At 42.5% G+C, this 27,815-nt stretch overlaps 1 protein-coding gene across 3 annotated transcripts in view; it reads left to right on the top strand.

The window, feature by feature from the left end:
- The window catches only part of Cttnbp2 (cortactin binding protein 2), a 150,775-nt gene that overhangs the window by 79,132 nt on the left and 43,828 nt on the right, over window positions 1-27,815 (top strand). Inside the window, exons 4-10 of one of the 3 annotated variants that reach the window (XM_087901736.1) lie at window positions 635-2,104; window positions 6,574-6,613; window positions 8,050-8,253; window positions 9,526-9,625; window positions 11,538-11,688; window positions 14,622-14,873; window positions 25,553-25,670. In XM_087901736.1, the coding sequence (XP_087757862.1) occupies window positions 635-2,104; window positions 6,574-6,613; window positions 8,050-8,253; window positions 9,526-9,625; window positions 11,538-11,688; window positions 14,622-14,873; window positions 25,553-25,670 (2,335 nt within the window). Of the gene's footprint in view, window positions 1-634; window positions 2,268-6,573; window positions 6,614-8,049; window positions 8,254-9,525; window positions 9,626-11,537; window positions 11,689-14,621; window positions 14,874-25,552; window positions 25,671-27,815 lie in introns of those variants that run through there. The other 2 variants (XM_087901735.1, XM_087901737.1) reach the window with 2 other exon arrangements.

Below are 27,815 nucleotides of genomic sequence, written 5' to 3'. Positions count from 1 at the left end.
GGCCAGAGTAGCCAAATTGAAAAGCAGGATCCAAGTGAAAGCCAAGGTCAGGCTTTAAGTTCACTAGCGTTGACAATAGTTCTAATGGAAAAATCTGCCAGCTCTTTAGAGTCTTAATTTAAAAAATCCCTTTACATGGGATTCCATGACTTCCAGCCCATCAAAAGACACTCAAAGAGGTTAAATGGCTTAGCAATATAATACCATTAGCAAACATGGGGCTTGCAATATAAAGTACTCTGTGTATCTCAAAGATCAGTTCATAATTTCCAGCTATTGAACCTTCATTAAATGGCACCCATTCTCTCACTGATCTCTGCTCATCAAAACAGCCCCCTTTGAACTCTACGCTGTGATTTGAAGCATCCTACTATTATTCTCTCGCACTGTAGTTAACTTTAATAGATTAAAACAATTCCCTTTTGTTGCAATGTAGGTATTTTTCAGGAAGCCATTTACACCAATTTTCTCATTTTAATGAGTCTTTAAATATTGTCTTTTTAAAAATCATAACAAAATGTGGCACTTTTGCTAACCCAAATCATGCTGTTGTTCGGAAATTAACAAAAAGCCCTTCTGTGATACAAAGACTATTGTGACTATTAATCCAGGCTTCCCTTTGAATATCTTCCAGTTGGAGATGGAGAAGCTTCAGCTCCAGGCCCTAGAACAGGAGCACAAAAAGCTGACAGCCCACCTGGAGGAGGAAAGGGGCAAGAACAAGCACGTGGTCCTGATGCTGGTGAAGGAATGTAAGCAGCTCTCGGGCAAAGTCGTGGAGGAGGCCCAGAAGCTGGACGAAGTAATGGTGAAGCTGGAGGAGGAAAAGAAGAAGACAAGCGAATTAGAAGACCAGCTCTCAGCCGAGAAACAGAGGAGCGCCGGAATGGAAGCTCAACTGGAGAAACAGCTCTCTGAGTTCGATACAGAACGGGAACAGCTGCGTGCCAAGCTGAACCGAGAAGAAGCACACACGACTGACCTCAAAGAGGAGATAGACAAGATGAAGAAAATGATGGAGCAAATGAAAAGGGGAAATGACAGCAAGCCAGGCCTCTCCCTCCAACGGAAGACAAAAGATAGGCATCTGGCTTCCGTATCTGTAGCAACAGAAGGGCCCGTGACAAGGTCTGTTGCTTGCCAGACAGATGTAGGGACAGAAAGCACTGACCCTGTGAAGAAGTTGCCTTTGACTGTACCCTTAAAGCCTCCCACAGGGAGTCCCCTAGTTCCCACAAACACCAAAGGGAATGTGGGTCCCAGTGCTCTACTGATCAAACCAGGTATTGACAGGCAGGCATCCCACAGTGACTTGGGTCCCTCTCTACCTACTGCCCCACCACCAAGTGCAACTAGAATTGAGGAAAATGGACCAATCACGGGCACCGTCCCCGATCTGTCAAATAGCACCCCCTCAACCCCCAGCAGCACTGCCCCTGCCACTGCCCAGACCCCAGGCACAGCTTCCCAGAACCACTTGCCAGCTCCCCCTGTGCACAGTTTACATTCACCGTGTGCCAACACACCTCTGCATCCAGGTCTCAACCCTCGAATCCAAGCAGCTAGATTTAGATTTCAGGGCAATGCAAATGACCCAGACCAGAATGGAAATACCACCCAAAGCCCTCCCTCAAGAGATGTCTCTCCTACAAGTCGTGACAACCTAGTGGCCAAGCAGCTAGCCCGGAATACTGTGACCCAGGCACTGTCAAGATTTACCAGCCCTCAAGCAGGTGCTTCTCCAAGGCTGGGAGCATCTCCAGGAGGGGATGCTGGCACCTGCCCTCCAGTTGGTCGAACGGGCTTAAAGACTCCCGGGGCAGCAAGAGTTGACCGAGGAAATCCTCCTCCTATCCCTCCCAAAAAGCCAGGGCTCTCCCAAACTCCTTCTCCACCACACCCCCAGCTGAGGGCCTCCAACGTAGGGGCCAAAGTCGAAAACAAAGTTGTGGCTTCACCTCCCTCCACTTTGCCACAAGGGACCAAGGTAGTAAATGAGGAGACCGTCCCTAAGTCATCTTCCCCTCAGCTGCCACCAAAACCATCCATAGATTTAACTGTGGCACCCGCAGGCTGTCCCGTTTCGGCCCTGGCCACGTCTCAGGTGGGTGCCTGGCCTGCTGAAACCCCTGGACTGAACCAACCTGCATGTTCAGACAGCTCCCTTGTCATCCCTACCACCATTGCCTTATACTCTTCCATAAACCCTGTTAGTGCCTCATCCCGTAGCCCCGGTGCCTCAGACAGCCTCCTGGTAACAGCATCAGGTAAAGGGATTGCAATCTTACACACTTTTCAAAGAACGGGGCCTATTCTCTCGCTTGTCTCGATTTCTTTCACATTTTCTCAAACGTTTTTAATCCTCCTCCTCCATTCCCCCAACTATTTCTTCTGCTTTTATTTTGCCTTTTTTTTTCCTTTTTAATTTTCTTTAAGGCTCTGGGGTAATGGTGATTTATCTTGCTCTATGAATTGTGGTTTCATCATGCCAAGTGCTTTTCTTGAAAATTAGCCTGACAATAGTGGTTCGAAGCACCACAAAGACCATCCCAGGGGTGGAAAGAGTATCCCTTCTTATCAAATATTTATCTCACGAGGCCTCAGTATTAATGGACCATCCTCAGTGTGCATTCTGTTTGTGCCTTCTAGGATAGCGCAAGAAAAATCTTTTTGCGTCACTGTTCACACCGTTCTAGATCAGCAGGTTGATGGGATGTGTTCTCTGCTTGATAGATTGGAGGTTAATATCGGTTTAGTGTGAATGTCCCCTTCTTACCCTCAGCAAAGGGCCATGAGTGTTTGAAAGTTATCAGTTTAGTTTATTTCGAATGCCATGGACCCCATTTGAAGGTGTTGTCTTCTAAGACTTGAGCAGAGGTGGCCTCTGCGCCACGTGGGCCATGTTGAAGTTCCCCCTGCATCAGTGCATCCTGAAGTTGCCGGTGTGGGAGCTGCACAAAGGATTAGTTCTTCTCTTGTCGGTTGTATTTGGTCTGTGAAAGCGTTGCTGTTTTATTAGCATGGCTAGAGTGGATCCATGCTTGCTGTCAAAGCTCTGTTAGCCCTCGGAGCCGCTGGTGCTGTCATCATACGTTAGGGCTGGTAGATCCTCTGGGCGCTAAACACAAGGGCTTTAAAAACAAAAGAAAGTCTCAATAGCATCACATCTATAGCTTAAAGCATGCAGCACCGTCACTGAGGAGGTAACTGCTTCGGATTGCGCGCTTCTAAATGCTTCTAAACCGGCTGTCCCCCATTGAAATTCAGCTTTGCGGCAGGTTGTTTCCATTACCGAGGGCAAAACTGAGAGCCAGAAACATCGTGGACTTTGGAGTTATAGATCAGTGTTGGAGGCGAGGCGCTGTTGTATATAACTGTTTTGGATGATTCGTCTCACACTGAGCAAGCTTCCTCTTCCTGAAGTTGGAGTGTGTACTGCTCAGAGGAGGGTATCTGGAAGGAGTCTAAGACACCATCAAGGCATGGCATTGAACTTGGGGCAGCATGAGTAATTATAACCTAATTAATAGTGTTGCTTACAGCACCTTAGAGAATTTGCTTTAGGATTGATCTTCGTGTCATTTAGCACTTGAGATTCCTTTTTTTTTTTCCTCTGCAAAATAGTTACATCTCTTGGTATTGCTTGGAATTAGGTTAGCTTCCCCACTAGTTAAACCTGCCCCCAAGAAGGGAGAGATTTGGTACCATCCAGAAGAATCTAAAAATGGACCTTGAGTCATTTAGAGCCACGACAGTGCTCTGATGTAATATATAGACTGCGTGATAGACAACACTTCCCAGGGCATATGAATGTCGTCAGCTGGTTTGTTTATAGCTGTAGAACCATCTGCTCTTTGATACCTTGAGGCTCTGCCGGCTGCTGCCTGGGTAGGCGCTCCGATCCCAAGTCCAGCTGCAGACACTCTTTAGGGTTCCAAAGAGAAGCCCCAGAACCAGCATGGGTGACTGTGGAGCTGACTTTTGAGTTGAGTTTTTTTAAAGGATAGCTAATTCTTAATCTATTAATTATTTGCCGAAACAACCTATTTTGTGTTCGGTGGAATTCTAGATAAAGAAGACAGGACCCTGAAAAAGTAAGTAAGTAAGTAAATAGATCAAATGCCTTTTGCTCCGAGGTGCCAAGGAGGATAGGAACAGAGATTGTGATGAAACAACCGCCATTGAATATATGTAAAAATCAGTTTATTTTCTGTTTTCCAATTTTCTGATTTGGCCATAGTGTTCTCAGAACTGCAGGAAGACCCTTGGTGACACAGCAGGCTTCTGTTCCGATTGATTATAAGGTGTGCCTCTTTAGGGCAGAAGGGTGGCACCAGAGGTTTTCCTCCTTCAGCAGGTGTTCAGCAAGCACCTCCTTATGTGCTCCGAGAGCAAGCACATAGACTGATGCATACCTGTATAATTACAGAATTCAGCTACAGGTGGAGGCCACCCTCAACTTCCCAAATTAGATGGTATTTCACCTGCATTGCCTTTAGTTTTTCCAATTCTTCGGTTTAAAAGATTGTCTTGGGAGCTCTGGGGATAAAATCCAGAGCCTTCTGCATGATAGGCAAGCGCTCCACTCTGAGCCCCACTGCAGCAGCAGCGTCTGCCACTTTACCCTTTTCAGCTAGGAAGCGCCAGAGCTCCCTCCATTCTGCTTCTTAACCTGGCTGTGCGTTGGTGAGCTTGTCCCTCTCCAGGTCATGAGCCCATGGGAGGTCATTCAGTTTCCCCCAATGCCGTCGCAGTGTTTAGGAACCAGGCCAAGGGACAGCGTGTACCTGCCAGGGGCCCGGCAGATATCTGACCTTTTGTGTGACCATGTGAGCACCAAACTGAGTTTCAAATAACAGATTTAGTAGTTTCTGCTCTTTTTTAGTTCTAATCCTGTAGAGACATCATTTCTAAAGTTATTAGCCTTTATAACTTTAAAATTTATACTCTTTACTCTTGAACTATTTAAACTCTTGAACACAAAATAAAGATTATTTCCCAACTGACTTATTCAAGGGTGTGCTGACCTATCCTTATGTGGGTAAGACTGTTTGCTATCTGGACCGCCTTGCCCTGGACCCCAGGATCTTTCTCTTGAGATCTCCTGTGTCCCTGTCACATCTTCTATCTCTACTAGTTAAGTGACATGAAGGCCCAGAAGAAAGCTGGGATGGCAGAAGGGTCCCATTAAATGGATTGCATTGTAAATGGTACTAACCAGAGACAACTTTGTGGCAAGCCATGAACTTTTAAAATAATGTTTGAAATTCTAAATGAATTATAAACGCATTAGAACTCAATTCCTCCTGAACTTGTCGGAGGAACATACATAGTCCAGTGGTTAGATGAAGACACTTAAAACAATCTTCACTCTGGGCAACCAAGTCCCCAAACCCTTGCACATTTTTCTGCTTCTTTGTTGCTCTTGTTTTTCTTGTCACTATTATTTATTTTATAAATTTTATTTCATTTGATTCAGACTTCTTTCTTTCCTTAAATATATCCTTTAAAGTATCCCCCTGTATGATTGGCTTGAAAGGTAAATCAGCAAACACGAATGGTCTGGGCTGTGACCTTAACTCTCTCCCCCCTCTGAAGCTGGTGCCAGAAGCTGTCCTCAGCGCCTCTTCTCCCGCCACCGCATGTTCCCGCTGTTTCGTGGCCTGCTTTGCAACGTCCTCACCTTTACTAACGTTTGCCGATGATGCTGCGTACTGAATGACTTTCTAACGTCGTAGAGTAGCTGTGTGGGTCCGGGTCTACTCTGTCTTTACTAATCCAGTTAACACGCTATTACCATTTCTCTCAATGTTGAGAATTTCAGATGAATACTGGTGCTGTGGTGAAGTTTTCATTTTACCTCCCCCATATTTGTAACAAGATTTATTAAGATGAGTTGTGCTAGGAAGAAATTGGAAATGATAGTAAAACATAGAACGTTTGAAGCTGAAGAGTGTGTGGTGTTTACAAAAGCATATTTCCTCCGGGAAGATTTACAAATAATACTTTTCAGTCTTCTAAAGAAACAGAACTACTTCTGAATATGACAAGAACGATGATGCTTTATGGCCGAAGACTAAGAACATTTCCCTTTTACATCAGTGGGGTCTTCTAGAAAATATACACATAATTGAATATCTCCATATAAAACAGTAGAAATGTGAATTTGTATTGTCTTCTCTAAAGCCTAGAACAAAAGAAAAAAGAAAACAAACTTTTAAAGAGTAGCAAAATTTAGCATGTACACATTGGTATTCATGGAAGAGTATCAAGAACCTAGATTCCTTGAATGAGATCTAAAGAGATGAGAAAATGAGTGTGCGTGCATGCACATGTGTACACATGTGTGTGCATGCGTGTGTGTGTGTGTGGGTGGGTGTGTGCAGAAAGCATGAAGCAGACCCCCTGCCCCGTCCTGCTGGGGACAATAGTGTGATGCCTTCCTATTGCTTGTGTTTGCTTTACAGTCAAGGTGTCCAGCCTTGGTGTTTATAGTTTTCTGTCTATCATCCATTTCTAATAAGTACTGATTTAATTTTTGTGGGCCTGTTTTTTTGTTTGTTTGTTTTTAAGAAAATACAAAAGGTAAAATGTACCAGAGAGGAGCCTTCTTGTAAGTATGAAGTAAAAATACTACTTTTCTAAGAAGACCTTATAAGTATCATGGGGAAATATAATAAAGATTTGAGAAATATTGAATTTTATAAAAATTTTAATCTTGTCTGTCATTGCTGTCTTGGTATGATAAAACAATAAATTATCCATGGATTTAGATAATGGGTTATAAAACTATAATCTCAAGATTTTAATATTCAGTATAGTTTTAGTTGGATAAATGGCCTCTTTTTGATTTATTTTTATAAAGAATTTTAAATATTCTGAGGAATTTCTTTTATATGTAATTTTTATTATATCATGAAAGAATTTGAGGCCAAAAACTTGACATTAATCATAAGAATTGACTATTGAGTTCATATTAGTATAACTAATACCTCGGTTCAGGGAAATTAAAGTGTCCATCCATTGAGTCTTTCTGTAGGGATTGTCACATATGCCCATGGGAAGTCTGCCCTGAGAAATGTGTTTGTGTACCTATATTCAGCCCTACTTAAAAGCACTTGGGCTTTCTAGTGTATTTAAGCCAAAAAAATACAAATACCAACTAAATAAACATTTGTATTTTACTGTTTTTGCAGCCCTTTGATCAAGGAAGGATTCAGAAAATTTTCCAGGCTATATGCAGCCGACTTCACACTCTTAACAGATTCTCTTCTAAAGCTGCTAAATCCTGATGAGAACTATCTAACCATGATAACTCTCACAATCTTTGTTAAAGCTGTATGATAGAGTGCCCTGCTTTGTTGGCCAAGTAAAAAGTTCTTTAGTCCTCCTGGGAAGATGGCAAGAGGTGGTAGTTTTCAAAGCTGTAATTGCACCGTGTGCTGTTATATCATACAGCCAAATAGATTTTTTGTATTTCTGGTAGCTCTTAACATCTATTATTTGTTTCCCAAATAAGGATATTCAAGGAACATAATAAACTCCTTGATAGAGTAAGACCCATCTTCTAGTTTATGCAAAATAATAATCTTGGAAACATTTTTGAAGAAACTGTTTCTAACTATTGTGCTATCTTATACCTACTTGATTTATGTTTCCATATTACTGTTGGAATTGAGGTAACCTTTACATAATTTAAAAATTCAAAATACTTTTAAAATTGAAACAGAAATCAGTGTATGTAATGTGTGGCATCTATCTTAGTTACCAACCATTTAACTAAAGACCAATCATTTAACTCTTATCTGTGCCAGACTGACAACTAAAACTAACTTGTCACATTGAGCGTAAATTAGCAGCAGATAGAAGGTATAAAATAACATTACGGATTTGTGCAAAGTAGTCACAGATTGATAATGATAGAAACCATGTAATTAATCTTCTAGGGATTCATGTTCATGTCTCTGTATGTGTGATTCAAAAAGGAATCGTAGTGTCTGTCTTCTCTCTCCCTTCCTACTCTCTAACTACGGTCACTTTAACCTACAGGCTGGTCACCCTCCCTAACCCCTTTGCTAATGAGTGGTGGTCCTGCCCCCCTGGCTGGCAGGCCCACCCTTCTTCAGCAAGCTGCTGCCCAGGGAAATGTCACTTTATTATCAATGCTGCTTAATGAAGAAGGACTGGACATAAATTACTCCTGTGAAGATGGCCATTCTGCCTTGTATTCTGCTGCTAAGAATGGACATACAGGTAAAAAAATAAAATAAAATACAAGATCTTACCTCACCCCACACTTACAAAGGTGATTAATTCACTGTTGTGAGAAGAAATTCCACTTGAATTTCACTTTTAAAAGGAGCAATGGGTAAATCTTCTTTATATAACTTTTAAAGTCTTATGAATATTTAAGGGCCTAATTATGTAGTTAGTTAATGTAAAAGGTAGAGCTAGTAACAAAGAAAATTTTCATTTATGCACACCAAAAATGTATTGTCCACATAGAAATTATAAATCACACTTTAGAATCAAGCTGTCTGTGTGGGATCCCTCTTGTCATGACAGAATAACCCTGCTTTATGCTATGGAAGCAGAGCAGAGAATCCGGGCTGTTAGGATTAGGGTGTGGAGTGGGTGCTGTGGTGAGGTTTTACTAGATAGGAAGGGTGCTCTTGGGATAATCTGTGGTTATTTAGGGTTTTTTGTCCTTATTTTTTGAGAACTGAAAAGTTATGACACTATAAATGATCTGTCAGTGGATACTAAATTCTTTTTACTCTTTAAAATGCAAATCCCATAGTTAAATATACTAAAACATGTGGTGCTACAGAATAAGACATGCTTATTGCAAGTCCTAAGTTAACAGCGTATGTTAGCCGTAGACGGGTGTTTCAGATAGACATAGTATTCTCCTAGGCAAAGAAGACTCTAGTTTTAAAGCTTTGGGGAATTCAGAAGCACTGGGAGAATTTTCCCTACTGTAGAGAAATTAAATTTAGATCACGCAATATTATGTATGATACTTCTCTGTTAGTGATATTTATTTCTCAGGTAACTTTCTGTGGGCTTTTCTTGATCTTCAAGTGTGTAGGATGTGCCACAAAGAAGCACTTTGTTGATTAAATTAGCACCAATCATGCACTAAGAGTGTGACTATATACATGCAAGCTGGTAAGTGGATCTGGTTCTCTGCCCCAAGACATAATTTTGGAGAAAATCTGATGGAGAGTCTAGCAAAGTACTTTCTTGGTATATGGTATTCCTTTGTACCCATCAAAAATTCTCCTGAAAATATTTTTAGAACTTGTGTCTTGGTGACTTTGGAGATAACATGCCTTCAGGAAAAGGGATGACTTTCCTTATGAAAGTTCATGACTTGCCACATCCAGCAGGACATAGCTGTCAGATCAGCTGTGCCGTGGAGAGGCCCTCGAGCTGGTAGGATCTCTCCACAGCTTACAGAGGACTTGGCTCATCATAGCACCACGTGGAGAATTCCAGTGACTTTCTGTTCAAAACCCACAGACTGTGTGCGATTGCTGCTGAACGCAGAAGCCCAAGTCGACGCTGCTGATAAAAATGGCTTCACACCCTTGTGCGCTGCAGCTGCTCAGGGACATTTTGAGTAAGTGACGTTCTCCATTCATTTTTTTTTTCCCCATGAAAATGACCCCTTTTCATATACCTGCACGGACACCTCTCCTGCAAACTATGGAAATGAGCGCTTAGCTTTGATTGACAAATAAATCCACCAGACACATTTGAGGGTTCAAAATCTAAGCAGGACCCTAGATTTGTTCTTTGTAATGGTAGATAAGTGTTGTGTCTGAAGGAAGTGTGCATGTGTCCGTGTCTGAACTACACACCAATGGATTTGCTTTTGGGAAAGGTCAGCTGAGCGTTCCACTGGAGAGCCAAGTAAGGAATGCCGAGTGCTTCATTGCTTCACCTTTTCTATGAAAACCTTTGTTAGAGCTACCGTTGAAGTGAAACAGAATTATATGACTTACTATAATCCTATTGACCTCTTGTGACTTATGTGATAGGCCCCCATGCTCATCTTGCTGCATTCACAATTAAGAGAAAAGTTAAAGCAGGACTTTTACATACGGAAAGTACTTCAAGTACAAAGGGAACTGGCTAATTAATATGCACATGACTTTAACAGTGATTTCTAAAGGAGTTCAAAGTCATTAAATGCAGGGATTACTTTTCAAAGCTAAAAGTTATATTTTAATAATAGAATATAGCCAAATTGCTGTCCTGCTTGTACTGAGCTGGCAGATTGTGCAGACTATATACTGCTGTCACCTTTAGAATCCATCTGTCCTGAGAGAAATATTCTTGAACGGATTACAGAGTCCATGGCATTTTGGTTTTGAGCCTTAGTCTTCAACAGCTGAGCTACTTCTCCAGCTCAAAATGCACAGTTATTAAAATAAAGCTTTTGAGAATTCGCACTAATGTTATTAATTACAAACATAGTCTCTAGTATTCCAAATGCGTCCTTCGGTGTCTAGTATCGGCTTCCCTCGCATATCTAACACACCTCTCATCAGCCTGAGTTTCGGTTTGGAAACCACAGGTGCTGCTTTTGCTGTTTCTTATGGTTATATTCTGTGTCCTACAAAACACATCTCTCCTCCCGGTCTGCGCTCCTGCCTGTCTGTGTCAGCTCTGTGTTACCAGGCTCGCTGTGAAGCTCCTTGTGTGGAGAATGTAACTGTCATAGAACAGAGACATTGATAGCTTTTGAAGGAGGAACCCAGTGGGAATTCAGGAATCAGTAAATTTAAAGAACATGTTACACAAATATGTCGACCTGTCGTTTATTATGTCAGCCAAATACTGAAAAAAAAATCACACAAACAACTGGACTTTCCCTAATTGAGTTGAAGTAGTCACTACGTCACAGTCTTGGCGTTACCTCCTTTCCTTTGTCTGTGTAGCTCTGTGTCCTCAGAAGCCAGTTACCACCCAAAGAGACAACCTCTTCCATCTTCCTCCCAAGGCAGCTCATTCCCAGCCCGCTGCAACTTTTATAGAGGAGGCACGTGGTGCCCGGCTGTCTATGCTATTTATAATCGGTTTTTTTTTTTTTTTTGGGTGAAAGAAAAAAAAAAATCACAGAATGATTCAGCAGCCCCATGCTTGTTTTGAGGCTCCATCTATTTTGAATTGCAAATAGTATGTAGACCGAGTGTGATTGAACCGTTTTACCCTAATAACTCAAACTTGTTCCAAGGACAATACCTGTAGAAGTTGGTTAAAAGTATCATGAACTAGATTTGAGCATTTGTTGAAGTACAGTTTTCTAAACTTTTATAAATGTTGTGACTAAAGTGTTGTTTTTAGTCTTATGAAAGTGAAAACAATGCAATGAGGCCCATAATCGCCGACTTGGTCTTAATAAAAAGAGGTGATGCATGTTAGTACACAGGCCTGCGTATGCACATCATGTGGAGTTGGATCTGACCAGGGAGCACTTCCAAGCTGCCCTCCCGTTTCTGTGTAACTAATGACAATCCTGTGTGCAGATGTATAGAATTACTAACTGCATACGATGCCAACATTCATCACGCTGCTGCTGGAGGACAGACACCTCTGTACCTGGCCTGTAAAAATGGAAATAAAGAGTGTATCAAACTCCTGCTGGAAGCTGGCGCCGACCGGAGTATGAAAACTGGAGTAAGTACCCATTTGGGAAGGGTGTGCAGTGACGTTCGTCATTCATACTGTGTCTGAAAACAGTATAGGCTCATAAATCATATACTTGGGTGTTCTAGCGTAGGTGTGTATAGGTGACATGTGCAGACAGTTTTCTTTGTCACTGCTCCCTAAACGAGGCCGTATAGAAGCTAGTTATATAGCATTTGCAAGGTAGGCGGCATTCTAAGTAATGTGAGAGGATTTCGGAGCATGGAAAGATGCGCATAAGCGCTGTGTAAATGCTACAGTATTTTTCACGAGGGATTTGTGCATCTTCAGGGATGTAGGGGCGAGGCCGGGGTGGGATGTAGCTATGAAATTGTTTCCCCATAAATGCTAAAGGAGAGCTGCACACTGAACCAGACTCCTTAGCTGAGCTTTGGCCTTCAGGATATTGACTCGGAAAGGGGCCTCTGTTTTAAGTTTCTAGCTTGCTGATTAAAAATTATGTCCATTTTGCCTCATCAGTCATTCCGGTTCAGAGACTATAAACAAACAAAAAAAGATAATGGTGCTGTTAGTCTTTCGGGACTAGAGACAGTGGAAGTGTAAGCTTTAGTCATTGAACAAATACTGTTCTTAGACCTTCGATGTTATTACATAATCCACCTGAAATGAACCATTTAATACCTACCAATAGAAGCAAAGATAATGAGGCCAGGTATCCATGTTTTCCATTGTGGGTTATTGCTAGAGTTTAAAAAAAAAACCCTAGAATTGTTTTTATTCAATTTTAAATTTTTACTGGATTTTAAATTCTTATTATATGTGTATGGGTGTTTTTCCTGCAGGTATATCTGAATCCTTTACATACCTAGTTCCTGTAGAATCCAGAAGTCATCAGATTCCATGGAACTAGAGTTACAGGTGGCCATGACTCGGCTGTGAGGGCCATGTGGGTGCTGAGAATCAAACTCAGGTTCTCTAAAAGAGCAGCCAGTGCTATTAGCCACTGAGCTATCTCTCCACATCCTGTTTGGTTTTGTTTTTAATCTGAAAAAAAAAGTAATTTAGTTGTACATTTCCTTGTTATTTTATGTATTTCATTCAAAAATATATGGCATATATATATATATATATATATATATATATATATATATATATTCACTACAAACTCCCACCTTATAAATGAAGGAGAAATAAATTCTGTTTTATCAACTAAGAAGTGCAACATGGGAGATTAAACCACAGCCTGTCGGGAAAGCAGATCCATGACCTCTAGCTAGCTTTGTTGAGTTGAACAGAATCTTTAGAAATACGGAAATGCACAGTACAATTCGTGGGTGGTTCCAGGGGAATAATTATGTCTTCTGGTTTTCACAGCAAGGTAGCAAAAGAAAGTGGAATGTTGAAAGGTTTTTCTCTTGTATTGCTTTTTCCTAGAGGGTCTGTTTGGCCTCTGGGAACTAGCAAGGTCGTCAGCACTTCGTCCCTGTGGCTTCCATAAGGTTGAGGTCCTAACACTGCAGAGGAAAGCAGGATCCTGCTTTACCTGACTGGAATACAGACTGTACCCTGCTCTAGTTACGAACTGTGTGAGTCAACTGCGCTTTAGATCCAGACGCAGAAAAAGGCCCGTTCTAAAGAGTCAACTTTGGGAAAGGATCACAATACGCAGTGCACATGAGATGGTTCCCATTTACTGGATAATTTTCTTAGCTTTTACATCATTCCTTTAAAAATAGTGCTATGCTGGTATATGCCTGTGATTAGATCACTCAGGAGGCAAAGGCAAGGGACCTTATCAAGTTCATGGCCAGTAAGAGCTGGATAGTGAGACCTTTCTCAAAACACACACACACACACACACACACACACACACAAACAACGCAGAAAGAACATATTATAATGCACTGAAATGTATTTAACATAACCATATGGAATTCTATATGAAAATGATGTTAAAACTGTAATGTAAAGGTAGGGGGAAAAGCCCCCAAACAAATCAATTCTTTGGCAAAATCTTTAAAGACAAACAAAGATTCCTGTGGAGGGGGCAGACCCCCCCCCCCCGTGGCAGAATGAGAGGGAACAGAGGGTCTCCCTAGAACAACGCTTATCAGGTTTCAATCCATCCAGTTCACTTGCTGGCCTGTTTGATGAGCTGCTGGGCCTTACCCACTCCAGTGTCAGAGTCCCTTGCCTAGAGAGAGGCTGGAGGACCTGCATTTTTAACAAGGTCCCAGAGGGCGCTGAGGCTGCAAAATTGAGTACCCCTGCCCTGAGACTGACAGTGGGCAGGGGGAGTTGGGGGCAGGCGGAGCCGTTTATTCTTGAAAATAGACTCGGTGATTTTGGTGGAAAATTTTCTAAGGAAGTACATGTTAGATCTCCCTGCCGTCAGCAGTCACTGGGCAGAGGACCATAGGCGTCAAGTAAAACAACTTGGCTTTGTTTTTCTTGCATTCCTACCTCTTCCCTGTTACCCAGAATCTTTCCCGCTGGAAGCATTGGCATAAAAGCGTTCAGATTATTCGAGGTTGGTCACTGGTCTGAAACTGGTTTGCAGCGGTGCTCTTCAGCTTATTACTATTTACTCGTACCGTGATTATTGCACATAATTTAAAAAAATCTCATTAGGATAAAGTTCTCCCCATTTTTAATATTAAATTGAGATTCTGGTTGGTCAAGCGTCATGCTCAGGAGACTAGGCAGTATCTGCTCATTCCAGATGGTGACTATTAGGTGGAAATGGTGGTTTAACAGCCAACATGAATCACCGTTGTGGGAAATAGCGTCACCAGTGAAAGTCAGAGAGCTTAGGTTCATTAGGAATACGCAGGCGTGGGCCACCTTCATTCTTTGGTACAGTGGCTCATGACCGAGAGCATTGACAGGTGGACTTTAAAATAACACCATTCTCCTCATTAATGCTGTTATCATCGCTTTCCCCCTGGGCGATTTCTTTTCAGGATGGCTGGACACCAATTCACGCAGCGGTGGACACTGGTAATGTGGACAGCCTCAAGCTCCTTCTGTACCACAGAGTGCCAGCTCGTGGGAACTCTTTGAGCGCGGAAGAGCCCAAGTCGGGCTCGTTCACCCTGAATGGAGGCGAGAGCCCAACAGGTGCATCTAAGCCGGTCGTTCCTGCAGACCTCATTAACCACGCTGACAAAGAAGGCTGGACCGCTGCCCATATTGCCGCTTCCAAAGGTTTCAAGGTGCGTCTGCTAGCAGCTGGCCGCGTCACCCAGTTGGGAATTTGATGTGTGGCACAGCCATCTGCAATTGATCTGGTGCATTTAGACCGGGTAATTGGAAATGGAGTAATATCATTGCCAAAGACGATGAGCTGCTTGCTGCTGGTACAAACTGACACTCATTTCTCTCCAGCAGATGTTTATGGTTAAGGACATAAGAGAACTTTCAATTTTCTTAAAACATATCTCCTATGTGCAGTCTTTCAAAAAAGAAATATGAGGGTAATTTCAAATGTTTTGTTTCATCTGTGTTAGGAAGGAAATATCAGTATTAATTTCGTTTCATGGGTGGTTTACAACCAAGGCCACATACTAACTAAAGCACTGATATCTAGAGGGAGGCTCGGGTTGTAGGTTATATTCTTGTGCACTTTCTGATACCAACAGTAGGCCTTACAAATGAGAGGTATCAGGACGCTCCTGAATGCAGCTCACTATGCATGCTAATGTCTGAAGAAACACTTTGCTCTTAGCTCTTAGTCTAGTGGCAGGTGTACAAGTTACAAGTGTGGGATAAAGAGACAAAAGAGAACACAAAGTGATGTCCAGACATCAGGTCAGCCTCTCAATGACGTGGTAAAAACAGAGATTATGTACTTCAAAGAGTACAGATTTTAGTAATAGTCACTTCCGGGATTGTTCATTTTAAAGGAGGTAGAAATTCCTTTGGGTCCTAGAGACCACTGGAGAGAATGGTAAAGGTGAAGGGCCAAGCAGAACAGACTTAGAAGCAGTGACTGACAGCCCCCACTGAGCTAAGGCAAAACAGAAATAAAGTGACAATAGGATTGTCATTGTTGGTGTGGGGGTCTTTACAAAAATTTAATAGGGGGCTTGTTCTAAAAATACCCATGAATATGCATAGCTAGTGGAAGGCTTTAAAAAGCTAAGTGGTTATTCAGTTTAAATTATTTAAGTTAGCCATAGGATTTATACCCTCTGGGATATGGAAGAAATTGATAGCTGAAAGAAAAAGGCAAAATGGAAGGTGGTAAGAACAGTGGTAATAATGGGATTATTAGACAGGCATATTCAAGGATGTCCAAAAGGGAAGGGGGTGAGAACAGTGGTAATAATGGAATTATTAGACAGGACTGTTCAAGGATGGGGCTGAAGAAAGTTTAGTGGTAAGAGCTTTTTGCGTAAGCGTGAGGAACTGAGCTTTGATAAACAGTACCTCCATTGAAGCCGGGTGTGGCAGCATGCTCTTGCAACTCCAGGACTGAGGTATGGAAACAGACAGATCCCAGGGGCTTTCTGATCAGTCAGCCTAGCAGAAACCCTGAACATCACACTCAGGGAGGAGTTTGCCTCAAAAACCAAGTTGGAGAGCAATAGAAGAAGACACCCAAAGTCAGTTTCTGGTCTTCACATGTACTCACACAGGCAGGCATGTACGCACACATACGTATATCCCCCACAGAAACATAGACATGCATACGCACAAATAAATAAATGTCTAGGGATGGAACATGACACGCGTGGAAAAGGAGTGAAGCTGAACGGAAAAATAATATCTTTCAGGAAAGGGCGAAGAAAAAGCATTGATTGGTGCGGTAGAAGGTGGTTTGGGTTATGCTTGAATTAAGAACTAGATTCATTCCGCATGTGTGTGTGGAACTGTTAGATCTCCTGCAGGCACCATGTGCTTCACAGTTTTAAAAGAGAAGGAAAAGAAAAAGCATGATTTTGTTCAGAACTTAATTAGTCTTATGTTTCCTTCATACTCTTTGACACAAAAGAAATAATTCTGAGAACTGTGTGTGTGTGTATGTGTATGATACATGTGTATCATTTTAGTGGTATTCGTATGTGAAACTGCTGAGCTGTTTAAATAATAGATTTTTTATAGATTTTTTTAGTTCTGGAGTGGGCATTTAATCTTCCATTTTGACCTTGTTATTTTACGATTAGGACATATAAGCCTGAGAGGGTTTAATAGATAGTCGCTGGGAATGAAGCCCAGATTTCCTGCTTCTGTTACTCTTTTTCCCTCTACAGTCTTCCTTTCTAGTAAAAATTATTATAAAATGTATCTGCATCACTCGTCCGAAACAATGTTTTCATTCTGGTCAAAACTGCTTTCTCAGATTATCCATTTATAATATGTTACAAAGGCCAGTTTTCAGAAACAATAACTCCCAACCATCACTGTGCAGTAGAATCATTCACTCTAACCACAACAGGGCCTTAGAAACCGTCTCAGTTGGTCACATAGCTGTTCTAGTTTGTATAAGGCTGGTGGTTCTGCCCAAGACTCGGAAACATCCATACCACATAGTCTCTCCCCGCAGAGCCTAGATTTTTACTGATAGATGCATGTGAGTGTGGGTCTCAGTTATTCAACTGGGAAAGCGGCGCTGCGACGTAGATCCAAAAGTCAGGTCTGAGGATATGCATTTGAGACTTGTTGCTGCAGGAGCCACAGTTAGAGCTGAAAACTTGATGAACTTTTAAAAATCAGGAAACAGCCGTGCAGGAGGCAGAGGCAGGCGGATCTCTGTGAGTTTGGGAAGCAAACTCCAGAGGGAAATATGAGATGGGCATACTGGTTAGTTTTGTCAACTCCATAGGTATTAGTCACACAGGAAAAGGGAGCCTTGGTCGAGAAATGGCTTTCATCAGATTGGGCTGTGAGCCTATGATATATCTATAGGGCATTGCCTTGATTAATGGTTGATGTAGGAAGGCCCACCCACCTATTCCTGTCCCCCTCCTCCACCCCTAGGCAAGTGGTCCTGGATTTTACAAGACAGGAAGTTGAGCAAGCCTTGAAGAACAAGTCATTGGTTGGCCACTCCTACAATTTCTTTGCTACCTTTAAGGCAGCACATCTTGTAGGGAGGACAAATTGTAGATCGAAGGTTATATGGCTGGGTTGGTGTCGCAATCCTTCCACTGGAAGTCTTGACTGGTTACAGGAGATGGAGAGTTCAGGTTCTGGACTGGGGGCAGGCATCTCAGGGATGAGCTAGAAACCTAGAACAATGGAAACTCCCAGGAATCTATGAGGATGACCCTAGGGAAGACTCCTGGTAATGGGGGATGTGGAGCCTGATAAAAGAACCTCTTAGCATAACTCTCTTTGCTGTTGTGGGGCCTTTGAGAAGCTGAGGTCCTGCCAAAGAAATGAGGAGACTGAATTTTAATTTCACTATCACTGATAAAAGATTTTGTTCCCAGACAGATCTTGTTTATTCATTTATCTATCTTTCTGGGTGGGTTTTATTTTCAATCCTTTTGTTCTTTTTCTTGTTGGTGGTGGCTTGTGTGAGATATGGTCTCTTCTAAAATTCAGATTGTTTTAGAACAGCATGTATAGCCCAGGCTAACCTTAAACTCACAGAAATCTGTGAGTTCTATCCTTCCATGTATTGGGGTTACATATATGGCCACCATGGCTAGTTTCACAAAGCATTTTCTGTTAGGGGATTGTGTGAGAGTCTTCTGTGGGTCAGTCAGACTTTTAATTCATCTGTCCCCCAAGTCTGTGGCTTCCTATCACTCCTACTCGTCTGAGGCTCCCCTACCTTGTTTAATAGTTTTAGCATCCAATGCAGCCCTCTTTTTCCTGGACTTCTAATACAGCACCGTCCTTGCTTCCCCCTCTGGCTATGCTCTAGCAATTCCCAGGATCCATTCGGGGCTCTTTGTTTATTTGTATTTTATTAACACTCTCATCTGGTTCTTAGTTTCCACTGTGTCTTCTGCAAGTAACTAATCACAAACTCATATCTTCATGTTAGACTTTTGTACCTGTCTTGTATCTTTTCTTTCCAGCATCCCAGAAGTCATGTTTAGGCAGCCCCAGTGCCCTCTGGACAGGAAGTGGCTCATCTACTGTGTCTCTGAAGTATCCTTGCACTGGGATAGGATCGTGGCCTGTGACTTTGCCAGGCTTTCAGCCCTAGGAATATCCGACAATTCCTTTTATCTTATAGCAACCACTGCTGTTCTTAAAGTGGCCAGGATGAGGTATGAAAAGTTCGTAGGGGACCCAAGATTTGTATTTTTCCTACATAGGTCATAGCTGCAAAGTAGAGGTCACTGGAATTTTTCCTTTTTGGATGGACTCATGCAATAGGTTTAAAGAAGGGAAAGTCAGACAAAGTATCTAGGAGGCACAAAACCAAAACAAGATGCCATTTAGAATAGATAGAAATCTATCGTTTTAATTATGTGAACATGTGTGTATTTGTATGTGGGAATGTGCACATGAGAACAGGTGCTCATGGAAGCCAGAGACTTCAGATCCGTCTACAGTCTGGAGTTTCAGGCTGTTGTGAGCTACCACGCATGGGTGCAGGGATCTGAGCTCAGTCCCTCTACAAGAGCAGTAAGAGCTTTTAACAGTGAACCTTCTCTCTAGCCCTGAAATCTCTTTATTTTTATCTTCTGTGATTATTTTTCTTTTCCCCTTAATTTTTAGTGAAAAATAGTAATGTCATACTACATGTAAACAAAAGGAAGGATTCCCTTAAGTTTTCTTTCCAGAACATTAGGTGAAGGTCAAACAAATGCTTGCTTATTTGTGGCCGCAATGATTGACTGGCAGAAACATAATGAGGACAATAAACATCGCTATAACCAAGCTCAACCCCTCACCCAAAATGTGGAACTGTGGGGTCATCTACTTGCAGCTGTCACGTGCCTGACTTTAAACACCTTTTCCGCTCTCACCCTGTACTGTCGTCATTGACATCCCACAAATAGAGTCTATCAGTAGTTCAGAACCTTGTCTTTATGATTGCTGAATATTCTGAGACTGTTCAGAAAAGCTATTCAAAGCTCTCAGCACATCTCTGTGCATCTCCAAACATTCTGTTCATCCAATACAGTCCCATTTATGCGTTTTATCCTGGTGGAACAGTTAATTGCAGGCATTTGCTCTTCGAGCATCTCAGCATAGAGGTGTCCATGGCAGCCGTGGGGATGACCACGTTTCCCTTTGATTCACCATGGTGGCAGCTCTGTTTGCTCACCTCTTCACTTTCCTGAGCTGAATGCAGTGCCAGGCTTCTCTGTTTACCTGTCCATGTTCCTTACTCCACAAGTTCAAATTATCAGCACAGGTCTAGGTCTTATGTCTTAGTAAATTAACTTTGATTGTTCGCTTCCTCACTTACTCCATGCATCCTGTCCTTGTGACTTCTCATCTGCCCTTTTGATACAGTCTGTACTCTGGTGCCGTCTCCAGTTTCTTTATGTAGCCATGGGTAGGACCTACCTCGCAGCTAAATATGGTGATACTTACTTCATACCCATTTGTGGCTAAATATAGCTTACTTGCTTCCTATCCATTTATGGCTCTGTCACCCTCGAGTAGGATTTCCTAAAGACAATGGTTAAGCACCTCAGACTGCAAGCACATGTCAACTTTCCTGGTGTGTGCTGTATGTAGCCCACATGCCTGACCAACCTCTCCCTGGCTTCACGGCTACTGTCCCCATAGTCTCAAATGCCATCCTCTGACCTTTTTTGCCTCGAAAATATCTTAGTAGACATTTCAGACTCAGAAGTAGGGTGTTCCCAAAGTACCTCCTCACATTTCGCTGACATAGTCTGTGCTGTAATTGTGTGCATGTACCTGTCCCTTCTTACTCCTCTAGGCACATTTCTTCTTCATCTTTGTGTATACTGTTCCTAGCAGAGAATCTGGTTCAGAAGCAGTTTCCTGAGCCAATGAGTGAATGAACAAATACAGTCCTCTTAGAACTTTGTCTCCTCGCTCTCTTCCTTTCCGATACCTCTCTCCCGTGCATTCATCAGCTTTCCAAACAGAGCTGATCCCAGCATTTTCCTTCCGGCACATAGTCACGTGACTGCAGAGGTGCACCCACGCTGCTTAGCAGGCAGCCTTATAGCTGCCCTCTGACAATTCTGTTTTAACCAGTTCACACCTACGTCTACCTACTTGCTTATGCCAGCGTGTCTATCTTAATAGCTTCTGCCTCCCCTGCCTGCAGGGTAGTGGGCACACCCATGCCCAAAGACTGTTCTCAGCACTTAGCTGTGCATTATCTGTGCAATTGTAAACCTTTTCTTTCTTTCTTCCTTCCTTTCCTTCCTTTCCTCCCTCCCTCCCTTCTTTCTTTCTTTCTTTCTTTCTTTCTTTCTTTCTTTCTTTCCTTCTTTCTTTTCCTCTGACCCTTCACAAGTTCTGTGCCTCTGCCAGGAATTTGATTTTATCTCTAACACTTTGAACTTGGGATTTGTATGCTATATCCTTGGCACTGTTCCCTTGCTTCTGAGTGCTCCTTAAATGACGGTGGAAGAGATTTCTCATCATCCTTGTATCTCTTCTGTTCATTCTCTGTGATCATGAATCCCTACATTTTGCTCTGGGCTCATGGTCAGAAATGAAGATTCCGTTCTGACAAATGGAATGTGGGTGAAAATGAAGCCCAAGATACCAGGGTTGAGATCTCTGGGATAGCAGATGCATCTCCAGAAGACTCCAGTTTAAACTTGTCCATCTAGTCGCCTGGGTCAGACATGCTGCTCACTGTGGCCTACTTCCAGAAACTCTATCAGAGCATGCCTCCTCTTCCTTCCGCCCCTCATGGGGGGATGGAAAGGTAGACATTTTCTCCATTTTTCTTTCTTCCTACTTTTCTGTAAAGCGAAAATTCCCTGCTGTCTCAGGTATAGCTCTCTTGCTGTGTTTGAAGCATATGTTTCCCAAAGGCAGTGGAAACTTTATGAAGTGGGACCTAGTTAGGAATCCTCTGGACATATAGGATTATTGTTTTGAAGGGGATATTGGGACCCTGACCCTTTCTGTTTCTTTCCTGTGCTTCCCGGTCAACATAAGATTCTCAGTTTTGCTCTCCCTCATGCCCCTGTCATTATCTGACACCTAGGGAAGAGCCCAAGGCAACACAAGCAACTGACCAAGAATGGGAATTTCTGAAGCTGATTGCAAGCAAGCTTTTGTTCTTTTTAAGTATTTCTGTTGGGTATTTGTTACAGTAATCTAGCTTGCTAGCCCTTTCTTCTTACTTTTCCCCATATGTAACATAAAAGAAATTTTCTGTGTCTGTGCACTGTGTGTGTATGTATGGTCATGTGTGAGAGTATGGATCCATACATGACATTAATGCATGCAGGCATCGAAGCCCAACTTCAGGAGTTGGCCGTAGCCTTCTCCTGTTAGTTAGAGATACCCTCTTACTAGTCATTGTCTACACCAGTTTGACTGAGATGCCAGTGAGTTCCTGGCTCTGCCTCCCTCCTTCCTCCAGGAGTGCTGAGATGGATACTCCCATACCCAGCTTTAGATGGTCCTTAGAGATCTAAAAGGTCCTCACACTTACTAGGCACATTCTTTATTGCTGAGATATTTCTTAGCCCCATATCAAACTCTTTATGGCTTTTTTTTTTTACCTCTCCATGATACATGGGACTGGTTCTTTATTTATCTTTAGAACCTGCAGCCTTAACATAGTGCCTGGTATAGCACTTCATATGTGTGTGTTTTGATATTTATATTAACAATATGACGACCACACATCACATAAAAGTATTTCAGTTATTGGTTCATGAAATACATGATGATAGCAATAAACTTATCCTACCTAGTGACCTTCAGCCACCTCAGTGTATGAAAGTGCAGTCTGTGATGTTTGGGTGGCAAGAATGATCTAATAATACATTTTTTTTTTCAGAAAATTGCATGATTCATGACTATTCTTGCAAAATGTCAGAAACTGCCTGGATATTATCATGTGTTCAAATGTTATATAGTAGCTGTAGTTGTTGGAAAGGACCTTCTGAGTCAAAGTCTTCATTTAGTTTGTGTTTCCCATGAGGCCTGCACACCACCATAAGATTAGGCATGTAGCAGTGTTTGAATGCCTGTTCTCATCAACACATCTTCCAAGCTCCCTTAAAGAAAAAGGAAATACTTTAATATTGCATCTCACCGCCTTACCTGCACAAAATGACAACTAGAAGCAGCCCACTTTGAGGGTCAGGAATCAAAGAAACTTAATTTGAGAGACTTTCACATTTCTATCATGAAAAAATAAGTAATTTAAAGGTTACATCACCTAAATTATCTTGAGACTAACATTTGCTGTGTGCACTGATACCTTATCAACTCGCTAACTAGGATGTTTTCCAACTGACAATGACTGTAATAAATTACAGCTGCTAGTAAACTCGGGAAGCTTAGTTTATGCCGCGTATCAAAGGACTCTGCAATTTTTGTTTGAGTCACATGGCAGTCCTACCCAAGACAATATTTGAAACACATAAGGAAATTGAAGCAAGAATGTTATAAAAGCCATGCAATGCTTTTAAATATGATTGTATCCCTTAGCACGATTCAAATCCAGGTCTGCTTCAGCTTTTGCTATCTCTGCCACAAGTACTAATTACAGAATAATTGTGGTTTTTTTTAAAAAAAAAAAAACCTATTGTGATCCTGGACTTTGCAAAATTTTGTTCCCATTCTATATTCTATGGAAGCCTATTTGAGTAATGTCTCGGCTCACATTGTCTTAGTTTCTTATCAGCTCTTCTACTCACTTAACTGGCTTCATAGTAGTTTTAGAAATAATAACTCGGTAACTAGTTTATAAAATAGGTGTTGCTCTCAGTTAATTCTTCAGCTTAGTGGTTTTCTAAGGCTGATCCGTTGACCCATGACAGTCAGACTTTGATGATATGGCCCCTCCACCCTAAACCAGAGCCAGCAGAGAAAAGCAAATGCCCCAGTATATTTTTTTAAAGGCAAGCAGAATTTCTTCACTTACGGGTCTGCTAACAGAGTTCCTCCAGTTTGTAGGTCTAGTCTTGCATCCCATGAACATCCAAAAGAACCCTCTATATCACTTATGCCCTGGGATCAGCAAGGCTTCTGGTCACATTCCATGTTAATTGGTAGTTCCAACTTCCTTTTTGCTTTTCTTGCTGGTTCTTAGAAATTCCCTGAATTCGTGCACTCATTGTTGTATTTAAAAGCGAACTTTGGAGGCAACAGGAAGCAACTAGAACTCGTACATGCTCCTCCTGGGAGTGTGAGTCGGTACAGCCACTGTGAGCAGTGCTTGCAGTGTGTCCTAATACAACACAGACGCTTGGCCTGTTCTGCAGCAGCCCGGTGCTAGTGCATATACCCTCAACTGTGCACCACGGGACACTCCCTGGAAAGTCCAAGACAGACCCCAAATGTGCATCAACAGAGAGGGAATGAATCATTTGTGGCATGTTTAGGTCCAGGAATGCCACACTCTAGTACTTTTTAAAATCACGTTCAATTATGACTAGTAATAAACGGATGAATATTAGAAGTTATTTTGAATAAAAGAAGCTAAATGTAAAAGTGTACCTGCAGCCATTTATGCCGAGTTTAAAGAAAAGCTGGAGCAATCACTAATGTTAAACATCAGAAGATAGTTCTGGAGGTAGGGGTAGCTAAAGGTTGAGAAGGAGCATGCAGCAGCAAACGGTTCCTTTCAAATTAGATTCACTTTGCGGCCATGTTTCCACAATACACAGCTGTGTGCTCTTTGTGGGAATGTTGTGTTGCAAGGAGACCATTTTACTACTATTAGGAAGGGAAAAATGTTTTTACAAAACAAAAAAGTAAGTCCTACGCCAAGAGTAGAGAAGGCTTGGATGAATGTCTGGCTGACGTTGCTGCAGAGTGACTGGATGCTCACTGCCTGACATACTAGGAGATTCAAGGGCCGGGGGTGGGGAAGGAGCTTGCTGCCGTATGCAAGCCCAAGACTTCCTCCTCAGTCCTGCAGAAGAAAGAGAAAGAGGGGAAAACTTCACAGGTACAGATATTTCAGTTCCTGTAACTCAAACATGCAGAGTCATCTCAGATATATCTAAATGTGTGTGTGTGTCTGTCTGTCTGTCTGTCTGGTCTGTCTGTCTGTCTGCCTGCCAGCCTGCCTGTCTTGCTTGTCTATATACTTTTCTGTTTGCTTGCCTGCCTTTGGGAATAATATTAGGAAGAACAATGCCTAGTTTGCCTTCCAGTTTCTGGCCCACGCGGTGTTCTCATTATTCTTATAAAAAAATAATAATGATATCCTACCAGGAAGCAATAAGAAGCAGCCAACCGAAGCAGAAGTCTTCCTGTTTTGTATTGCCAAGTGTTATGAGAGGGATACGGTCTGCTGAAGTGATTTCATTCTTTATTTCACTCTGTAAAACAACTGCTCAGTGAGCGCGCATGCGTGGGTGGAGCTCCGAAGACAGCCTTGAGAGTGGATTCTCTAATTCCACCAGGAAAGTCTTGAGGATGGAACCCATATCATCAAGCTTGGCAACTGGTGCCTCAACTGGCTGAGCCATCTTCACTTCCATTTTTGATTCATTTGTGTCTGTTTTTCTTTTGTTCTTTTCTCTCTGGCCGTCTCTCTGCGTAGCTGAGGATGGCTTATACCATGGTGCGTAAGGGCAAGACCACATCAAGCCATATATATCCCAGACAGGTCCCAAACTCCTAACACTCCTTTCTCCGCCTCCAAGGTATGGGTATTACAGGACCTGCCACCAGGCTCAGCCTCTGACTGTGAAGTTTTGATCAGCTAGCCACAGGCGACTGACTTTCTCTCTGGGGTTTTGCACACACATTCATTGACTTGGGCATGGATATAACAGTGCTCTTGTCTTTACAGAACTGCCTAGAAATCTTGTGTAGGCATGGAGGACTGGAGCCGGAAAAGAGAGACAAGTGCAACCGGACTGTGCATGATGTTGCCACTGATGACTGCAAGCATCTACTGGAGAATCTCAGTGAGTGATGTTCCAGCCTCTTCATCCTTGCACACCGCGGGGGGGGGGAGGCCTCTGGGGCACTGGGAGAGGTAGCAGTGCAGCTCTAAGGAATTCACCCTCTTAATTGCTTCTGACTAGCCTTAGTTAGAGCAGAAACACTTTTGATTATGTCATGACTTTTTCCCTCAAGTAAAAGAAGTTTTCAGAAGTCCTATGCCGTACAAATAGCGCTAGCTCTTCCTTAGATTGTATTGGCTAACCCAAGAGAGCGACCTAAATGATTGCCCCACCCCAAGTTTCTCTGGAGACTTTAGACTGCCAAGAGGCAAATCCCCACTGTGTGCTCTGCATCAGCTGGCCCTATGAGCCTGGCAAGAGGGTCGCCTCCCAACACTTGGTTACCTAGCAGTCTTTGCAGATAACTATGATCTCATGGGTCCACTCCAACTCTCCAAGCACATGATTTTCAGTACCTTTCATGGAAAGTTCCCTTACAGGCTTATGAATATGGAATGCCAGATCATAGAAAATATTGTAACATATCTATTATCTCTCAACCCGGCCATTAAGCCAGTTGTTTAAATAATTACTCTTTAGGATAAGCAAAAATTTAACATCTAAAATAATGCTCTAGTCTCTAATTATACACTCAGATATGGAGTCATTCCCTCCCTTGCGTCTTCCTTCTTCTGTCCCTCTTTCCCTCTTTCGCTTCCTTCTTTTCTTTCCTTCCTCCCAGAGCTTCTCTATGTAGCATTCCCTTCCCAGAAACTCGGTGTGTATAGCAGACCACCTTCAAACTCAGTGATCTTCCTGCCTCCACCTCCAGAGTGGTCATAGGTGTCAACCATTAGACCTATGTGGGACATGTATCCCAGATCCCACCCCTGCTCCTGAACCCCTCTCCCAACTTAATAACATGAATGGTGTAATATGTACTCCCCACATGTACAGAGGCATGTGACACCACCGGACCATGTTTGACCTACCAGAGACGAACCACATCCTTAAAGAAAACTGACTTTCCCTCCTGAAGCAGCCTACAACTTCTAGGGGTGCATTCCCATAAGCCCCTCCTCCATAGATGATGGACTGTTGACTGGCTTGCTTTTGTGTGGGTTTTATCCAGGCAGCCACTGTGAATTCATGAGTGAGGCAGTCCTGTCATGTCCAGAAGAACCTTTTGCCGTGGTCCTCCACTTTCCTTCTCTCTTTCATGATGTTTCCTGAGCCTTGGGGTCTGAAAAGAAGTATGACAAAAAAAAATGCCTCATTATGATTAAGTACTCCAAAGACAATCATTCTTTTGTCTTTGACCAGTAGTGACTTCTGTATTGACTTATGCTGACCTCTGCATAAAGAAAATTCTCCAGTGTGGTCTGAGATACACACAAACTTGTGGCTATAGAGATAAAAATTTCAAGGTCCATTTAGTAAAATAATAGGTTCACTCCTGGAGACTCTGAGTTTTCTAAGGCTTGTTGGTCAGATTTATAACATCAGCTGTATATTTTCTCCTGTGGAGTGGGCTCTATATCAGAAAGTAATTTGATACCAAAGCTCTTCAGCTCGGGGTGGGTAACTATAAGTCCCTCCTCCATAGATGATGGACTGTTGACTGGCCTGCTCTTGTGCAGGTCTTATCTAGACAGTCACAGCGACTATGAATTCATGGGTGCATTCAAAATAGGCATTGCCTCTATTGCACCCAATAAATGTATTGTCTCAGTTTGACTATTATTGTAGCTAGCACGTTTGGGGAAAGGGTCTGTATGAGGAATTATCTAGATTAAGTTGGACTATGTGCATGCCTGTGGTGGGTGGTTGCCTTGATTGTTAACTGATATAAGATGACCCAGCCCATTGTGGGCAGCATCATTCCCTAGGCAGAAGGTGGCGAGCAATACAAGGAAGGAAAACTCTAGCTAGAGCAAATAAACAAGGATTCATGCATTTGTTCTTTGTTTGCTCTTGACTGTGTATATTAGCGGGAGTTCCTGGGTTGACTTTGCAGAGAAGAAGAAGTGTATTATAGAACTGCAATCCAGAAGGCCGTTTCCTCTTCATGTTGTCCGAGCAGCAGAAATGAAACTAAACAATCATCATAAGGCCTTCTTGTAGCTAGAGAATAGCAGATGGTATGAGTGGCGGCTCTCGGAAGCT

This window comes from Myodes glareolus, chromosome 25 (genome assembly GCF_982192425.1).
Source record: "Myodes glareolus chromosome 25, mMyoGla1.1, whole genome shotgun sequence".
NCBI classification, from domain to species: domain Eukaryota; kingdom Metazoa; phylum Chordata; class Mammalia; order Rodentia; family Cricetidae; genus Myodes; species Myodes glareolus.
This window is presented reverse-complemented; position numbering and strand designations above follow the sequence as displayed.